Here is an 18,972-nt window from a genome sequence, read left to right as displayed (position 1 = left end):
ACTCTTTCTCACTCTAGTGTCCCTAGTTGAGAACAAGGGGAAGAGTGGGCAACTTGTTATGTGTATGGGCTTCTACCCAGGCAGCCTCCTCTCTGCACTGCCATGAGAGGATCTGACTTTGTTTACCTTCCTAGAGCCTTTGTCCTGTTGGCTGCAAAGGTTGGGCTGTGGGTGATTCTGCGTCCAGGACCCTACATCTGTGCAGAGGTTGACCTTGGGGGCTTGCCCAGGTGAGCGGGACTCTGAGTCCAAGAGCTATAATTTAATAATGTGTTTTAATTCATGAAAAAATAACACTTCAATCAGATGATAACGAAATTCACCTTCATGGACTGAGCAAGTGTTTTTTTAAATTCTTCACTGTGCCATGTACTTCATATCCTGTCCTGTGAAGCCTGCAGTGGTGTGGGGGAGTTGTGGGCACTACTGTCATCCCATTTCACAGGTGAAGCAGATATGGGTCCTGGTAATGGACAATAAGAGGTAAGAGGGAGCAGCAGTTCTTGGGATTCTAATCCCACAGAGGAGGAGCTGAGGCCACCTCTGTTCTTCTTATTGGATGGGAGGGAAGGGACCAGAAGCTTTAGAACAGAGAAAGTTCTGACAACCGCTGAGCTTCTTCTGGCAAACTCAGATCTTACTCTCTTTTGTTGAGGTCAGGCCACCTTCTCCACCCATAAAGAACTCAGCCTATTTACCAGCCTTTTCTATTTCCTTGGCTTTTATTGCTGTGATGCTGACTCTCTGCCCAGATTGCTCAGTCTCAGAGTAAGAATCCAGGAATCCTCTTCTGTAATCCCTCTGAACTGACAGGTCCCAGTCCCATCTTGGATCTGTCTTTGGTTGATTAGTTATTCCCCAGGTGAGATAAAGGCTTTGCTTTATCCCAGATGAACACCTTCCTTTCAATGCAGGAGAAACAGCCTTCTTTTCTTTCTATGGGTGTACTGTAGTTATACATAACAGAATTTATTGCTATGTATTCATTGTTACATATTCATCATTAGGTCAGTTTTACTCTTTAATACCTCCCTTTTCCTCTCCTCTTACCTTCCCCAGTCTCTCTTTATTCTATGTGTCTCATTTCTATTTTCATGAGATCCTCCTTATAAGTGTATAGCCTCGCCAATGTATATTATTGTTTGTAATCTTGATGACTACCATTCTAACCAGAGTAAGATGAAATCTCAGTTTTAATTTTGATATGTATTTGCCCTGTTGCTAAAGATGTTGAACATTTTTAGCCATTTGTGTTAGCCATTTGTGTTTCTTCTTTTGAGAAATGTCTGTTTACTTCTTTTGCCTAAATTATTGGTTGGGTTATTTGCTTTTTTGGCATTGAGTGTTTTTGAGTTCTTTACCTATTCTGGATATTAATCCCCTGTCTGAGGAGTAGCTGGCAAAGATTTTTCCCCCATTTTGTAGGCTGCTATAACTTCACATTCTTAATATTTTTTTTTTTTTTTTGCTGTGCATAATCTTTTGAATTTATGGCATCTCTCTTATTGATTCTTGGTTTTACTTCTTGAACTGTAGGAATCTTGTTGAGGAAGTTGGTGCCTGCACCTATATGATGGAATGTTGACCCTATGTTTTCTTCCAGCAGTTGCAAGATTTCTGGTATAATTTGTAACCCCTTTGATCCATTTTGATTGACTTTTGTGTAGGGTGAAACACTGGAACTATTTTCATTCTCCTATATATGGATATCCAGTTTTTCCTATGCCATTTGTTTAAAAGGCTGTCTTTTTTCCATGATATATTTTGGGCATCTTTGGCTATTATCAGATGACTATATCTGAGTGGGTTTGTATGTATGTCTTCTATTCCATTGGTTCCATGTGTCTTTTTTTTTTTTTTGGCCAGTATTATACTGCTTTTGTAAGTATAGCTCTGTAGAATAATTTAAAATCAGGTATAATGCCTTCAATATTGCTTTTTTTAATACTTAGAATTACTTTTGCTATTTGGGTCTTTTATTCTTCTATATGAATATTAAGAATGTTTTTTTCTTGTCCTGTGAAAAAGGCCATTGAACATTCTTGCTCTGTCTTCCACTTGAGCTTTTGGGGGATATCTCATATCTAAACCATAACATGGAGGTTTTGAACCTTAGAAATATAGGATTATATCATCAGTAAACAGTGAAAATTTGACTTCTTCCTTTCCTATTTTTGTTCCTTTTATTTTATTCTCTTGCTTAATTGCTCTGGCTAAAATTTTATGTACTATGTTGAATAGGAGAGAGGACATCCTTCTATTGTGCCCAATTTTAGGGATAATGCTTTCAGTTTTTCCCTATGCATTGTTATGTTAGCTTTGAGTTTGCCATATATAGCTTTTATGATGTTGAGGTAAATTCCTTTTATCCCTAGTTTCTTCAGTGTTTTTATTATGAATGAGAGCTAAATTTTGTGGAAGACTTTTTTTGCATCTATTGAGATGATTATGTAATTTTTGTAAGGATAGTTTGATATATGAAAATCATTAAAGTAAGTGGGAATTTCAGGGAAACAATTACTCCCATTATAGGTCAGATGGTAGCCTGGCCCTGTCTTCTGTAACCTGTAGTGGGGTTTTCCTGGCTTCATGGTTCTACTGTGTTCTTCAAGTATCAGGTTGTTGTAGGGGACAGATGAGACAAGGCACTGAAGATAGCAGGAAATAGTTTTATTTGGCTGCAGCCAGGCTCAGAGGATATAGCTTCTACTGTAATCAATTAATCCCCTGAACCCCGAGTTCAGGTAGTCACAGAATTTTATACCCAGTGTGTGAGGGGAGGGGCTTAGAAGTTCACAGTCTGCAGAAGTTCACATAAAAGCAGATTTTTCTTTCACTGTTTTGGGGCAAGTTAACCCTTCAAGGACAGCTCCTGAGAAGGGGAGAGCTTCTTCTCCCCTTCCTTTCCTCCCCCTGATAGCTGTTACCATAGAGCCCAACTGGTAACTTCTCTTATCTTAGAAATGTAGACTTCTCTGTGAAGCTCCAGCTCAAGGCCAGAGGCCTTGTTAAAGTATTTGTCTTTTTATTATCACAGTTTGCATTTGAAAACACATTTCTACAAACTATCTATACTGGATAAATGTTTGTGAAAAACTAGTAAAGGGGTGTCAGCACCTGGGGTGCTGATTTCTTCTAGGCCAGTGGCCAAGTAATAGAGCAGCAGGAAAATAAATTTACGTACATTGAACTCTTTTGTAAAGACTCTTTATGTTGATAGTCCTATAATTAATTAAGGTGAAGATTTCTGGAGAAGCTTAGTTAAGATTTTTTGTGGAGGAGGGGGTGCCTCTAGAAGATCTCATCTGTGACCTTATGTGACCTTATGCCTGAGGAGCAGAAGCTGTGCTCAATGTTCTCAGCGTACTGAAATAGAATAGAGAAGATTCAAGGAATTCTTAAAAACAATCAAACACATAGGACGTGGGTGTAGAAGTCTGGGTAGGCTCAGTCCCTTCATCTGATGAAATGGAGCGCAAAGCACTTCCAAGGTCTAGAGTGCCTTGGGAAGTGTGTAGTGTGTTTCCTTCTCATCCTTACAAATCTGGTGCATGGTGTGAAAAGTTCACAGATTCCTCTGACCTTCCTGTCTCATACTAACCTGTCCCTTCTTGTCCCCAGCTGGCTTCTGCAAGACCCCAACATGAAACTGAGAACAACAGACAAAGGCTTTGTTGAAGCAGTTGATAAGTATTTTGATCACCTGATTCCCAGAGTGATTCCTCTCCAGGTAAAGCCCCTGACCTTTCCTTCTGACACTGACTTTGGGGAAAGAGTGTTTTGGCTCAGTCACCAGCCAAATAGGTCATGTCCAGCCTCTATGAGAAATACAGGTGACTTTCTTATAACTTTGACTTTTGTACCCTCATGTCAAGCATATAAATTTTGACTTGTCTTATTAGACCAGGATGTAAAGAAAAGACCACTGACTCCAATTAAAATCAAATTAAAGCAAGCTTATTATTTCAACAGGCCAGGCTTCCTCTCCCAACAAAAACCGCCGGAGCCAAAGACAGCCCCGCAACTTTTTAGAAGCGCAGCTTTATAGCCCAGAAAGTTACACAAAGGGGAGTTACAGATAACAAAACTCTGATGAGCATAACACAAAGGCTAGTTTATATTTTTGCTGGCCCCGACATCAGAATTTATGAAGATCATTAGAGTCTCAGAGAGAGTTGTTATCTGGTCAGGGAAAGCCAAGCATGGGTGAGTTCAAGGCACGGCAGGCATTCCAAGCAAGTTCAGAATTTTCAGTAATTTATAGTAAAGCCGAAATTAGCTTTTTATGCTTTTGTGGACAAATGGCTCCCAATTTTAAGAGGGAATCAGACTGGGTTTATCAGTCTTTGTGGCTTTGTCCAGAGCTTCCATAAAGACCTCCATGACAGAAGACAGGGACCCCAAAAAGGGTTATCATAGTTGTATCTGTGAGCTCAATATTCACTAAGCTTACTGATCTGAATTTCCTATTTCTACTCTTTTGTTTACAATCATCAGTACAAACAGCTGGTAAAAAATTCTCAAAGGGTACAAAATAACTATGATAAATAAAATTCTCCCCCTTCAACATGTCCAAAAGCCATTTAGTTTTTTTTTCCTAGGAGACAACTAATTTTACCATGCTCTTGTGTATCTTCCCAGAGATTTTCAATGCATGCAGAAAAAAAAATGCACATATACAGAGATGTGTCTATGTATATCCTTTTCTTTACATAAAAATATAGTTTCCAGTGGACAGTTTTCCTTTATCACTTAAATTACCTGCCCTGCCTCCCACCCCCATACTGGGGATCAAACCACAAGCAAGGCCAGTGCTCTACTACTGAACTGCATCCCTAGTATTTTCATTTTATTTTGAAAGAAGGTCTTTCTAAGTTATCCAGGCTAGCCTCAATTTGTGATTTTGTTGCCTCAGCCTCCTGAGTAGCTGGAATTGCAAGTCTTAACCACCTTGCCTGAATAAAACAATGTTTTTGAAATCTGTCATTCTTTTTTTTCTCTTTTGTAGTGTTGGGAATTGAACCTAGGGCCTCACATATGCTAGACAAGGGTCCAACCCCAGCCTACTGTCCTTATTTTAAATAGTTCTATAGGACTCCATAGCAGAATATGCCATAATTCATTTAGTTAGTGCCCTACTCATGGATATTATAATCTTCCCAGTTTATATGATAATAAATAAATTGGTTTAGATATTGTTTTGTATTTGTATAATATAGCTGCTATTGCCTACATTCAAGTTTGATTTAGTTACAGAAGTGAGAAAAACAATGGCATTTTCCTTCAACATGTGATACCTTGTCCTGATGCACCAGCAAGAAATGCTCATTCTCAGAACGTTAATTTATAGCTCACAGACTAGTCTATGACAAAAAAGTGCTGTATACTATGCAGTCTGCAGTACAATTGTTTGATTTTTGTGGTTTCATAAGTAAAATACATCTGCATTTTCAGAAGATGTGAATAACTATAAATCTTAGTTTAAGAGACCATCTTTTTATGTAACCCAAGATGGTATAACCACCAGGATTCTTAGATAGTAGACTGAATTATATTAGACTCTTCTGTTTGTGGGAAACAAGACAGGGCTATAGATCCAGCCCTATGTAATTAATTCTGAATCATGGATTGTGAGTTATTCTTAATAAGATATTTATGGAGAGAAGAGTCAAAAGTTTAAAAAGGAAAGGAATAGGATAGGTACACTGGGAATGAGATTTCTGCAATAAAGCATTAGGAGAGATGGCAATCTTGAGGGGAAGGAACCCTGTCTTTAGGGGTGAACTCTGAGTCTAGTGGTAGGGGTCTTCTTTTGTAAGAAGGCCTGTTTGTGATGGTTTTCACAAGTTTCTGATGGTTTCATTCCTGCAATCTAGGGAAGATCAGTGACAATCTTTGAGTCTTCAATAGAAAAACTTTGACTATTTGGATGGGAGTATAAGTACAATGCCACTTAGTGTTTGTATGTGTTCATCAAGCAGAACAAATTTGGGATAAATGTCCCATTGAAATTATGAGAGTAGAAAATCCTACTAGGAAATTAATGGGAAGCAAGGAATTCTTAAATGAATTCTAAAATGAAATGCATAAGGCTTTACATTGCTTAATTATTTGTATTTTAAAATCATTGTATTTAATTGATTGGTTTCATTGTTTTAATTATTATATCAATAGCTTCTTGAGTGCATTTACTGACTTACTTATGACTTTTTTAAAGTTTTTTTTTTAAATTTTATGATGTTAAGGTGGATTCTCTTACAATGGAATTTTTAGAAATCTCATGGTTTCAGCTGGGGAGAAGGTACTACTCGATAATGAGAATAATTGTTCTATATTTCTTAGTTCAGAATATTTATGCCTCTTAAGTACTGAGCAGCAAGGTACCCTGTGGTTTTTTGGGAGGTTGCCAGGTCCTGAGCAGGAGCCATGGTTTCAGTCCACAGTGGGAAGACATTGTCCCTGCCCTTTGGAGATTATAGTCCTAAAACAAGACAAACAGGCAACACAATAAGGATTATAGTGGTGATGTGAAGGAGGTACAGGAACCCCCTAACAGGCAGGGCGTACTAGTAAGGTCTTTCTGAAAAAGGGAGGTTCAGAGCATGTTTTCCTGAACAATTTATATTTGAATAGTGACCTGCAAAATGAAAACCATTAGCCAGGCCAGGACAATGGTCCTGAGACCCCGTTGTGTATGGATGGCAGGAATAGAATGAGGAATATGAAGAACTATAAGTGTTTGGGGCAGTGTGAGGAGGGAACAAGGCCAAAGCAGTCCATCAAGGAACCTACCAAGTATGTTCATTCTCCCTTGTGCCCACTAGGAGCAGCATCCTCATGTCCAAAAAGGAGCATTTATTCTACATCTTACATTTACTGCGTGGGCAATAGGGACTACGATGTTCCTTTTCATTGGGAGTGAAGACATTATATGTTTTCTCTCCAGAGCTTGCTTTGTTTTCAGTGTGGGCAAGATCAAAAAGAAGAAAATGCAGCTGAGTTTGGAAAGACAGTAAATAGTAAAATCCTGAAAAGTGCTTTGATGTAACATGACTAGGTCAATATTTAGGTGACACAACGAGCTAAAAGCTTTATTGGGCTGGTTTGAGGACTGAGCTAAAATTGAGAAGCAGAGAAGGTGAGTGTTGGCATCTAGGGACCCTTTCAGGATGTGTGGCTCTTAAAGAGCAAAGAGTGAGAGAACTGGTTGGAGGGGACCATTCCTATACCCTCTCTATCTATCTGATGTGGGAGGTCCTAAACAGGTTTCTATGATGATTGAGGTCAGTTAGTTTGTAAGTAAAAGTGGGAGGTCACAAGGGAGAGGGAGTTATGCCATAAAGCAACATTCCAAAGCAGGTGGTAGATGGGAGTGGGATGCACACATAAAGCATTAGAAGAGATGGCAATCCTGAAGGGAAGGAACCCTGTCTTTAGGGGTGAACTCTGAGTCTAGTGGGAGGAGTCTTCTTTTGTAAGAAGGCCTGTTAGGGCAGGAAGAAGGAGGGATGCCTTTCTCATATCAGATAGGAAAATAGATGTGGTATATGTAGAAATAGGTGATTTGACAGTTAATATTCAAGTAGCATATTAATACGGGAAATAGAGGGTAACTATGGCTTGCTCATCTCCAAAGCACTAGGGCAGGTAGGACTCCTGAAATATACCAACTTAAGCTCTGGGAAGGAGAGAGCCACATGCAAAGAATCCTGGCTCCCAGCATGCTGATCAGCTGAGTGGTCATCAGCAGCAAACCAGACTCCAGGCTTTTGCCCCAGTAGCCTCACTTTTCAACTTGTATCCTAGTACCACCGTGGAGGCCCTGTCATTGCAGTGCAAGTAGAGAATGAATACGGTTCATTTAATAAGGACAAAGACTACATGTCTTATGTAAAGGAGGTAAGACACTTGGTTATCTCCATATTACTTGTCTCCTTGCTCAATCTGTGTCTTCTCCAGCATGCAAGTCTTATTCCCTGCTACATGGGTCACTGCTAGGCTCTGTCCATTATGAGCACATGTTAAGTTCAGGTTCAAATTCTCTGTGAATATTCAGTATTCTTAAGGCAATCAAGATGAACTTAAATAACTTTGTGATGAAACCAGTCACCATGTTTTGAAGGTAATTCCTTTCTGTTTACAATCTCTATGACCCTCTTGAAAGCTGGAGGGTGGTAAACTTACATTCATAGTAAATCAAATTTCAAGAACTTGGTGATAATGGCTATCAACTTGCAGTTTTCTGGCCCTTCTTCTGTTCTTTTTGCTCCTCCATGGGTAGATTTCTCAGGCAGTGATGAACTAAAGTCCTGTCTGGTGTCTTTTTGGTTGCCTCAGGCCCCTCCTATCCCTGGATTCCTACATTCAAGAAGCTGATAAGGGTCACTCTAAATTGGACTCTGTCCTCAGGGTGCCAAACAGGATGTAGGGCCACATGATGTAAGCTGACCCATCCAGACTAGTTCCTCCTGGTTATCTCTGTCCACACAGAGACATTGTGTGAATGGCCTGGAGATGATAGGAATTGTTTGCTATCCTGGGAAGGGGAGGAAAGGAGGGCAGGACTTCTTCTACCTTATCTCAGACCCAGAGCTATAGAATTGGCTTACCATGGACTGAACCTCTGAAACTATAAGCCAAAATAATTTTTTTCTTTTCTAAATTGTTCTTGTCAGATTTTTTTTGGCCACAGCAACAAAAAAAGCTGACAAAAATAGGGTCTGTGAATAATTACATTTCCTAAGTTGTAGATGGTCAGACTCTGAACTTAAACACTTTTTTTTTCTTACATTTTCATTGATGTATTACAGTGGTACTGATGGAATTTGTTGTTGCATATTTGTACATGTACACAATATCCAATATAATAATATAATTTGGCTAGTATCACTCCCCAGTACTTTTCCCCCTTTTCCCTATGCCCCACAGCTTGGTGCCTTTCCTCTATTGATCTCCCTTTGATTTTTATGAGATCCATCCCCATCTTTTCCTTTTCCTCGTTAGCTTCCACATATGAGAGAAAACATATAATCCTTATGAAGTCAAAATACTTTAAAATTTGCCAGCTTTCTGTTACTGTAAATGAATGAATACTTGAGATAATCAACTTACAAGCAAAAAGGGTTTATTTTGGCTCATAGTTTTGGAGGTTTTAGTTCATGATTTGTTGACCCCACTGCTATTGGACCTGTTTTCAGGCAGCACATCATAGTTGAGTGTATGCCAGAAAAAAACACTCACCTCACAATTTCTTTTGGGGCTGCACCCCCAGTGTTGTAAAAATCTCTCATTAAGCCCCACCTATTAAATTTCTCACCATCTCTCAATTGCTTATTGCTGTGGACCAAGACTTTACACATAGCCTTTGGGGGACACTCCAGATCCAAAAGATGACACTTTTTTGTAGGTCATACTCTTCCCATCTGAGTACAATTGCCTTTATTTCCTAATTTCCTTATTTATCCTAACCATAGGAGTGAGGGAAGTGGGTTCATTTTGTTCATTTTTTTCTCAACAGGCCTTGCTGAAAAGAGGGATTGTTGAGCTGCTCTTGACCTCTGATAATGAGAAGGAAATTGAGCAAGGTTCTGTCGAAGGAGGTACAAATTTAGAGTTATTTCAAAGTAGAACTCAGAGATGCTTAATAGCCAATGTAAATTGTCAACTAGCCTCAGAAAGAACCAAGTGTATCTTTGGTGCCTTTTTCCCCCCATATGCATTGAGACTGATCCCAGAGATTTGATTACAAATGTGGCTTCTTTAAACAGCAGTAATGAAATTCCTCTTCATGAGGGCACTTTGTCATTTTTCATGACTTCTGTGGCTAGGAATCTGGGTTGATATGACTCAGCATCCAGGACATCCCCACCAAGATGTAAAATTGGTGGGGAACCAAAGGATGGATGTGTATGGAACCTGGCATAGACAAAAGTTCCAGTTCTGAGAGTCTGTAACTTCAGGTTTGGTTTAGAAACTTAGCAGATCCCAGAGAATGAACTACCAGGACAATTCAAAGCAAAATCACAAGGTTACAATAGTGAGGGGAATGGCCAATTTATGAGCAAGTAGGTAGGTTCAGGGAACATTTTGTCAGATGATCTTTAAAGCAGACTTGCAGCTGTTGTGAACTGCTATCTTCTTTTTAGTGGCTCTTCCCACTTTATTATGGTGCCCTGGAAAGTATGCTGAGCCTGAGACCAGATAATCTGCGTTCAGTTTTTAGATCAAGTTTTTAACTTTGGACTGTGTCTTCACACAAATGTGGCTAAGTTTAACTGTTCTTCTCTGTAATGATGTTTATCGTTGCCAATGGTCATGATAGCACTTTGTGATTTGCAAAGTGAACTACAGCAATGTCTCATAATCCTTTCTACTCAGTGTGACTCTTGCCATGTGCAAGGTGGACCTCCATCCCTTCCCTCAGGGCTCTTGTCACAATGCCTCAGTGGTCTATCTCTTCTCTCTACAGCACTGACCACTGTCAATATGGATTCGTTTAACGAGAAGTTCTTTTCTAGGTTTCATCAAATGCAGGTAAGACAGCCTAGAGATGAATTTAACCCTTTCTCTTGCTATAACCTCTTGAACCTGTGCAACTGGTGATCAGTGAACAGGTGATCAAGGGGGTTTGATAAGAAGACTGCCTGTCTTTACTCTGGGCACTGGTAGCATTCAAAGCCATGTTGGGAGCATGTTTGCCTTCCGGGGTAGGGAACGAGGAAGAAACCATGCTTGTATCACTTTCTGTTCATAGAACATGTTCATGGAGATGACTCTGAGAAGGATGAGAGGCTTATATCAGGAAACACCTAAGTAAGGATCAGCGGGAGCTGATATTCTCTTTCTTATATGAGTAAAGATCATGGAAATGGGCTATATGTATTTCTTATGAAGAACACATGATTTTTTTTTGGTTTGGTTTAGGCTTTTTCAGCTTACCAGTACAAATTATGGAACAGAGTGAGAATTTTATGCAAATATTTAATAAACACAGAGTAAGCAGGTCCTTTCCTCCCAGAGGGTAACCTCCTGTGATAGATACATAGATAGACAGAGCACAGTCCATGCCTCCAAGGAAGGGTGTCCTTTCTCAGTACCACTAGGGTGTGTTTGTCATAACCAAGCATGGTTGTGGTCCCTGCAGAACTGGCTTCCCTGATTTCCTTTCACCCTGGGGTCACATCTGCACCTCCTGTGGTGGCCTGCAAGACCTGGTATGATGTTACCCTCTCCTCCTTTCTATCCCCTGTCCACTCTTCTGGCCCTGAGGTAGGAAGTCCTCACTACCGTTTCTGCTCATTGGTCTCCCATAGCATTGGCTTGAGGGCCCTCTCTCCAGTACTAGTCTCTTCTCCACAAGTAGTCATTCTTGCAATTAAAGAACCAATCAAATTTCCTTTTCTCATCAATTTTCACACAGTTCTCCATAACAAAGGTTAATCATCAGATCAGAATAATTAGCATTTCATCTCCTTATCATTTCTTTGTGTTTGGGGAATTCAAACTTCTGTCTTGTAGTTTTCATAAAGGAGTATTGTAAACTGCATTAAACCTACCATGCCATGGAACATTAGAACTCATTCTTCTTATCTAACTGGATTTTGGTACCTGTTATTCAGCCTTCTCCTAGCTCCTTATGCCCTACTTTTCCTAACCTCTAAAAATCACTATTCTATTCTTTGAAATCAACAATTTTTAGCAATAAGGCATTTTAAAAATTGAGACATATTATTTGTACATTTTAATGAGATTTATTATGATAATTCAATGCATGTGTATAATATGTAATGAACAAATCAGGGTAATAAGAACTTTTGTCTTCTGGAATGTTAATCATGTTTAGGTTTTAGAAATTTTGTACTCTTCTAGTTATTTTGAAATATATTATAGGTTGTCATAACCAATAGTTACTACACTGTGCCATAGAAAAAACAGAACTAATTCCTCCCCTCTGTGTTTTGGTGCCCATTTCTTTCCACCTTCCTTTCTCCCTGCCATCCCAGTCTCTAGTGTCCTCTATTCCATTCTGTTCTTCTATGAGATCCACTTTCTAGTTTCCACAAACTAGTGAGAAGATGTGGTATTTCTTTCTGTGTCTGGCTTTTCACTTGATATGATAGATCCAATTCCACCCATGCCGGAACTTCCATACTGTTTTACTAATTTACATTCCTGCTAACATTGTATATGAATTCCTCTTTGTCTTCATCCTCACTAGCACTTTTTCTTTTTTTTATCATTTTGAATAGTCATTCTAACTATGGTAATATGCTATTTCATTATAGTTTTGATTTGCATTTCTTTGGTATTTAGTGATATTCAATATTTTTCATATACTTGTTTACTATTAGTATATCTTGAGAAATGTCTATTTAGATATTTATTTATGCCCAGTTTTTAATAGAATTATTTATTTGTTTACTTTTGTATCACTTTTGAGTTGTGAATTTTTTATATATTCTGGAAATTAGACCCTTGTTGGATGAGTTTGAAAATATTTTATCTCATTTGGCAGGTATTGATTGTTTCCATTGCTATGAAAAAGCTTCTAAATTTGATAAAATTTCATTTGTCTATTTTGATTTTGTTGCCTGTGCTTTTGAGGTTTTATTTTAAAAATGTCCTTGCCTACACTGGTTTCTTGAAGTGTTTCCCTGGGTATTTTTTTAAATAGTTTTATAATTTCAGTTCTTAAGTTTTTGGTGTGTTGCCAGTTGAGTTTTGCATATGGTGAAGACAAAGGAGTCTAATTTCATTCTTCTGCATATTGAATATCCAGTTTTCCCAGCATCATTTATTGAAAGACTATCCTTTCTAAATATGTGTTTGTGGCAATTTATTGAAGGTCAGTTGGTTGTAGATATGTGGATTTATTTATGCCTCCTCTGTTCTGTTCCATATGGAACAGTGTCAGTGTTTTAGTCTCTATGCTTGTTAACTGGTTACATAGTTTTGTGGTATGTTTCAAAGCCAGGTATTGTGCTTCCTCCAATTTTGTTCTTTGGCTCAATATTGCTTTTATACTAGTAAAAGGGTCTTTTGTAGTCCCATATGGATATTAAGATTTCTTCATGTGAAGAATGTCATTAATATCCTTCTGGGAATTTGATGGAATCTGTAGGTTGTTTTGTATAACATGGGCATCTTAACTACTAATTCTTCTAATTCATGGACATGGGATCTGTTCATTTCTATGTGACCTCTTCAATGTCTTTCATCAGTGTTTTATAATTTTCATTATAGAGTTTATTCACTCCCTCCATTAAATTTATTTCAATGTATTTTTATTTTATTGTTTTTATTTATTTATTTATTTTATTTATTTATTTTATTTTATTGTTTCTTTTGTAGCAATTATGACTGGATTTGCTTTCTTGATCTTTTGTCAGCTATTTTGTTATTGTATATAAGTGGCACTAATTTTTGTATATTAATTTTGGGCCAACTTTAGTAAATTTTTAACTGCTTTACCAGTTTTTCATGTGGTTTATATAGATGTAAAATTATGTTGTCAGCAAACAGGAATAGTCTGACTTCCTCCATCCCATCTTAAATATCCTTTATTTCTATATGTTGCCAAATTGCTCTAAGTCAGTATAGTGTTTAATACAAATAGTGAAGGTGGACGTCTCTTTCTTTTCTTTTCTAGGATCTTAGATGACACACTTGCAAATTTTGCTGTTCAGTATAACATTGGCTGTGATTTTATCATATATATAGTGTTGATTGTGTTGTGACACAAATACCAGAAGTTTTGAGAAATGTACTATTTTAGTGTGTTTTCTTCTAGTTTTGGGTAGCCAATCATTTTCAATGTATAGGCAGCATAGTGTAATGGGTAAGAGAATGTTTCTGAAGTTGAACTGGCAAATTCAAATTCCAGTTGAGTGAGCTTTGACGGGTTAATTAACCTCAATTTCTTCATTTGTAAAATGGGGACTGAACACATCTCCTTTTGGGGGTTATTACACAGGAAAAAAGAAATAAATTACTTTAGTCAGTGTGCAGTACATAGTAAAAGTTCAGTAATTACTATTGTATTGTGGTAATTATTTTACATAAATAAAGAGTATAATCCATAGAGATGTGCAAACATTTATGAATTCCTTTTTATATTTATTTATTTATTTATTCAATACTGGGGTTTTTTCAATACCCAGGATATTGAGCATGCTATGTAAATGCTCTAACGCAGAGCTACATTCTTAGCCCTTTAAAAAAATTGTGATAGGTGTTGCTTGCAAAGGCTGATCTCAACTTGCAATCCTCCTGCCTCAGCCTTCCAGAGTACCGAGGATTACAGATGTGATCCGTTATGCTCAGCTCATTTATGAATTCTCGTATACTGAATTGTTTATTGGCATAAACATACAAAATACAAACTATTAGAAATTAAGAAATAAAGAGAACTTTGGCACAGGCCTATAATCCCAGCTACTTATGAGGTTGAGGCAGGAGGCTTGTGAGCTTGAGGCTCAGCAACTTAGCAAGACTCTGTCTCAAAGTAAAGAATAAAAAGGTTTGGGATATGGTTCAGTGGTAGGGCATCCCTGGGTTAAATCCCCTGTACCAAACACACACACACGAAAAGTATGAGGATGAGCATAATAACAATGGACACTTCCACACAAGAGTGGTATGGATTGAAAAAAGGGCAAATAGAAAGTGAAAATGCAGACAGGATAATTTAGTTCTGGTGGTTAGGGTTAGAGCCGGAGTTAAATGGTGGCTCTAAGAGCTGTGTGATCTCTAAGCCTCAGTTTCAGACAGTCAGTAATTGCATTCAGATCCTTGTGTATCTAAAATAAATTCTCTGAATACCAGCCTTGCATAAGACCAGGTTGACTTTACTGATGCTACCCTAGGAATAGCAGGGAGGCACATGAAACTAGAGGAAGCCAAGAGACCCTGGGCACTTAGGAAGAGTGGAGGATCTAAAGCTGTGGAGGATGAAGGTATAATGTGTAAGGGGTAATGACGTTTGGATCACAAAGGGAGCTCTGACTTGGGAAAAAAGTGTAAACATAAGATCCTCAAATTCCCATCTATTGTATGCAGGTTTTTTGGCCATTCTTGTTTTGTTTTTTATCAGACTTAGTATTTGCCTTTGTTTGTTCCTAGAGAAATAAGCCCATTCTGGTTATGGAATATTGGACTGGCTGGTTCGACAATTGGGGAAGGAAACATCATGTTAAAAGTGTGGATGGTAAGTGTTTTGCAGTTTTCAACTCCAAGTTCAGATGGCCTTGAGTCATGGATACTGATATTATTCTCTGCTAATCTAGAACTGTTACCAGAGGTGGTATTGGGAATCTGGAGGCTGCAATGTGTTTCTTGGCTCTTGTGTTCTTGTAGGGGAAAATTTCAGGCAAGATATGAAATGTAATAAAAATATAGCAGAATTAATTAGGAAAGAAATAATTCTCTAAAGGGAGGGAAAGAGAGATGGGTTGTCTCTACTAAAAGGAGAGAGTGATGTTGTGCCCACTTTGTTCCCCAGTTTTATTGAGTCTTTGGAAAGTTTCTGAATTGTCCCACCCAGTCACCACCTCTCAATTTTTGACAGTAGAATAGTATCAGATTTTTAAGTCCCCAGAGCACATGGTTTTACCCATAGGTACCTAAGCAAAACCCACTTGTGGCGGGGTGGGGAAGGTGGCAGGAATAATGACCTGCTAAAGATCTAAAGGCAACTTTTGGTTTTCTTGGCCTATGCTGACCAGTTCTAACTGGAACTTGTTCTTACATATTCTGTGGTCATGGGCTTTTCTTTTAAATTATTCTGTTTTTCTGGGTCTTGGAATCTTTGGTCCGTATAAAGGTCACATACCCCCCTGGCCAAGGTAATTTGCATTCTTACTAGCAGGGAGGATCTTAAATTCCTCAGCCCAGAGAATAGCCCTAAGGAAAACAGGTTGTTTGTCAAAGGATATAACATCCTATTGACTTAAGCCAGAGTAGAGCCAAAATGGAGTTAGGTAAATTACACTTTGGGTAAGTTGCTTTTTGAAAGAAAGTCTTTGGGTCTTTGTGTAGACTCAGTTTATAGAATTATCCCCTTAATTTTGTGTTTCTACTGATCATGTCTATATGCTACCTATCCAAGTTTATGTGTATATATATATATATATATATATATATATATATATATATTTCCATGTGAAAATTATAAAAATATATTTATGTTTTTAAGTGCTATAATCAGTCACCTACTACTTTTCTCTAAAGAATAGAGCTCTAAAACACATTATTTTCTTCAAAAGTTACCATATATGTTATATTTCTTGCTCAATTTAAGTTTTTATATGTGTCTCACATCTGGGAAGATGAGACTTAAAGGGTTAACCTGCTCATTTTGTCACATAAAATCATTGAACTTCTACCATGTATACACTTATCCAGCTTCTGAAGATACATTGTTGAATAAAAATTATGTGATTTATACCCTGCAATAAGCCTATAATTTAGTGGAATCAGCAGATCATTAGAAAGCAAATCAATATATAAGTCCACATTCAGCAGGTACTCTAAAACAAACGAATGTGCAATATTACTGTGTTTCTATGCAGTGCCTCCAGAGACACTATCCTAGAAGGTGGGAATGAAGGCACACTAATTTTTTTATAAAATTAAAAAATGAAAAGAATAAAAAGTAGGTACTTATGTACCTTAAGGGTTTTTGATACTTTTGTAAATTAGAGTCAAATTATGTCAGTGCTGTGGGGTAAAAATTTTCAAAACTGCTCTTGGTCCTGGCAGGATTTAGTTTCTTAAAGTAGTTCTGACTGATTCTATCACTTCCTGGTTGGAATTTTAGTGGAGGTTTGATGAAAAAATAATTAACTGATTGTGTTTGAAATAATAGTTTTTACCTAAGACTACTTTCTTTCCTTAATTACTAATTTTCTGTATGTTTTCCACTTCCCCCTTTACAGAAGTTGAACAAACTGTGTCTGAACTTATCAACCGTGAGATCTCCTTCAACGCATATATGTTCCATGGTGGAACCAACTTTGGTTTCATTAATGGAGCTGTATATTTTGGGATGCACAGAGGCGTTGTGACTAGCTATGGCAGGTGTTGGTGGGTGTGGTCACCTTCCCAGTTAGAGTATTGCTGGAGCTTTAGGGAGGAGACTCTAGAATCATATTTTAACATCACGGGGTTTTGACCTATAATCTCTGCTGAGCATTTATTTTCTTATCTGCTTTCTTTTCTTCTGTGATGTTTTTAACTCTCCAGCAGGCTGTCATTTCAGGAGACAGGGCTTCCTGGCACTTTGAGCTCTGCCTCATTTGTGTTGTCCACTGACTCTGTGACCAGAACCTCTAGAAGAGACAGGACACAAACTATGATTGCTATCAAGCACAGCTGGGCACAGCTGGAAAAATCCAGATTGAGGAGTGAACAGAGTCTCCATCAGAAAGTAAAATGCCCAGGGTGGGCTCAGTGTTATGGGAGATACAAGTCCCCAGGAAGGGTGTGAGGAGTGTTCTTACATTTCATGCTCATGTACTAGCCTATGATGGAACATTCTGGAGGCAGTTAATATATTTTCCTTCTCTCTCACTCTCAGAGGCCCTGACATATCCCATGCTCTAGTGCTAAAACAGGGCCTGATGTGGAGGGCTGCATGGCCTGTGACCCTGCGTTGGGTGTCTTGCAGACTATGATGCTGTGCTGACAGAGGCCGGAGATTACACAGAAAAATATTTCAAGCTTCGCAAACTCTTTGCATCTATTTCAGGTACTCAACACCCATTTGGTGGAAGGATGGCCACCCTATGGAAGAGTGAGGACAGGGAACAGTCTCTTCTATAAACATCAGTTTAATGAAGTTCCTGAGGGTAAAGGCAATCTTAGGTTCCAATTCTGGCTTTCCCACTTAAAAGTTGGGTGGTTTTGTATAAGCATTTCTAAGTCTTTTAGCTGAAAAATTAAGATAATGATATGAGTTTCCTATGATGGTGGTGAAGACTAAGTTCCTATTTGTAAAATTCTTAGTACTGTGTATGACTTAGGAACCCCATAGTTAAAAAGAAAAAACCCTCATTCTGTTTAATTTTATTTCACTAAATAAAGTCAGTTAGCCATCTACTAAGGCCTACAAACTAGGCCTAACATTGTAAAAGGTATAAGACAGAGTTCCCATCCCCTAATAGCCCTTTCTCTTCTATGGTTCTGTGTCTACCAGTTATGTGTGTTTACAAAATGGCTTCAACTTAGTTCTTGCCTATTTAGCATCACTTTTGGAGAAGCACATGCATATCCTATCATAGATCTCATTTCTCTTGCTTACTGAGGGATACAAGGAATCAGGAATAAGAGTGAGGAGGCTAAGAGAAGGCAGTGGTAGGCATTTCTTGCCCTGTGACACATTTTCTTTGTAGCAAAGCCCCTGCCCCTCTCACCTCAACATACTTTGAAGACCATGTACCCTTCTGTGAGACCATCTCACTTCTTACCACTGTGGGAGGTCCTTCAGTACTTAAATGAGGTGAGCCCTGCTTTGGCACAGCCTAGAATTGACGATTACAGAGATGGGGGGAAAGGACTGAGACCAGGGTGTAGAGATTCCTTCAAGGCTAACTTCACTTAGCATTATCTTCTCTAACTCCATCTATTTACCTGAAAATACCATGATTTTATTCTCTTTTATTGCTGAGTAAAATTCCATTGTGTATATATGCCACATTTTGTTTTTATCCATTCACCTATTGAAGGGCATCTAGTTTGCTACCACAGTTTAGCTGTTGTGAATTGTGCTGCTATAAACATTGATGTGGCTGTGTCCCTGTAGTATGCTGTTTTTAAGTTCTTTGGGTATAAACTGAGGAGAGGGATAGCTGGATCAAATGGTGGTTCCATTCCCAATTTTCCAAGGAATCTCCATACCGCTTTCCATATTGGTTGCACCAATTTGCAGTCCCACCAGCTAAGTGAAGTTAGCTAATCCTAAAAAAACAAATGCCA

At 38.3% G+C, this 18,972-nt stretch overlaps 1 protein-coding gene across 1 annotated transcript in view; it reads left to right on the top strand.

Annotated features, from left to right (window-relative positions):
* Positions 1–18,972, top strand: part of Glb1l3 (galactosidase beta 1 like 3) — a 33,805-nt gene that overhangs the window by 5,795 nt on the left and 9,038 nt on the right. Inside the window, exons 4-12 of the mRNA XM_046432773.2 lie at positions 135–230; positions 3,622–3,730; positions 7,807–7,899; positions 9,518–9,599; positions 10,469–10,533; positions 15,121–15,205; positions 16,935–17,072; positions 17,666–17,746; positions 18,390–18,496. Coding sequence (XP_046288729.2) covers positions 135–230; positions 3,622–3,730; positions 7,807–7,899; positions 9,518–9,599; positions 10,469–10,533; positions 15,121–15,205; positions 16,935–17,072; positions 17,666–17,746; positions 18,390–18,496 — 856 coding nt within the window. The remainder of the gene's footprint in view (positions 1–134; positions 231–3,621; positions 3,731–7,806; positions 7,900–9,517; positions 9,600–10,468; positions 10,534–15,120; positions 15,206–16,934; positions 17,073–17,665; positions 17,747–18,389; positions 18,497–18,972) is intronic.

The sequence above is a fragment of the Marmota monax genome, unplaced genomic scaffold (assembly GCF_021218885.2).
Source record: "Marmota monax isolate L192 unplaced genomic scaffold, Marmota_monax_Labrador192_F-V1.1 WCK01_AAM20220418_F8-fsc00062, whole genome shotgun sequence".
Taxonomy (NCBI): domain Eukaryota; kingdom Metazoa; phylum Chordata; class Mammalia; order Rodentia; family Sciuridae; genus Marmota; species Marmota monax.
This window is presented reverse-complemented; position numbering and strand designations above follow the sequence as displayed.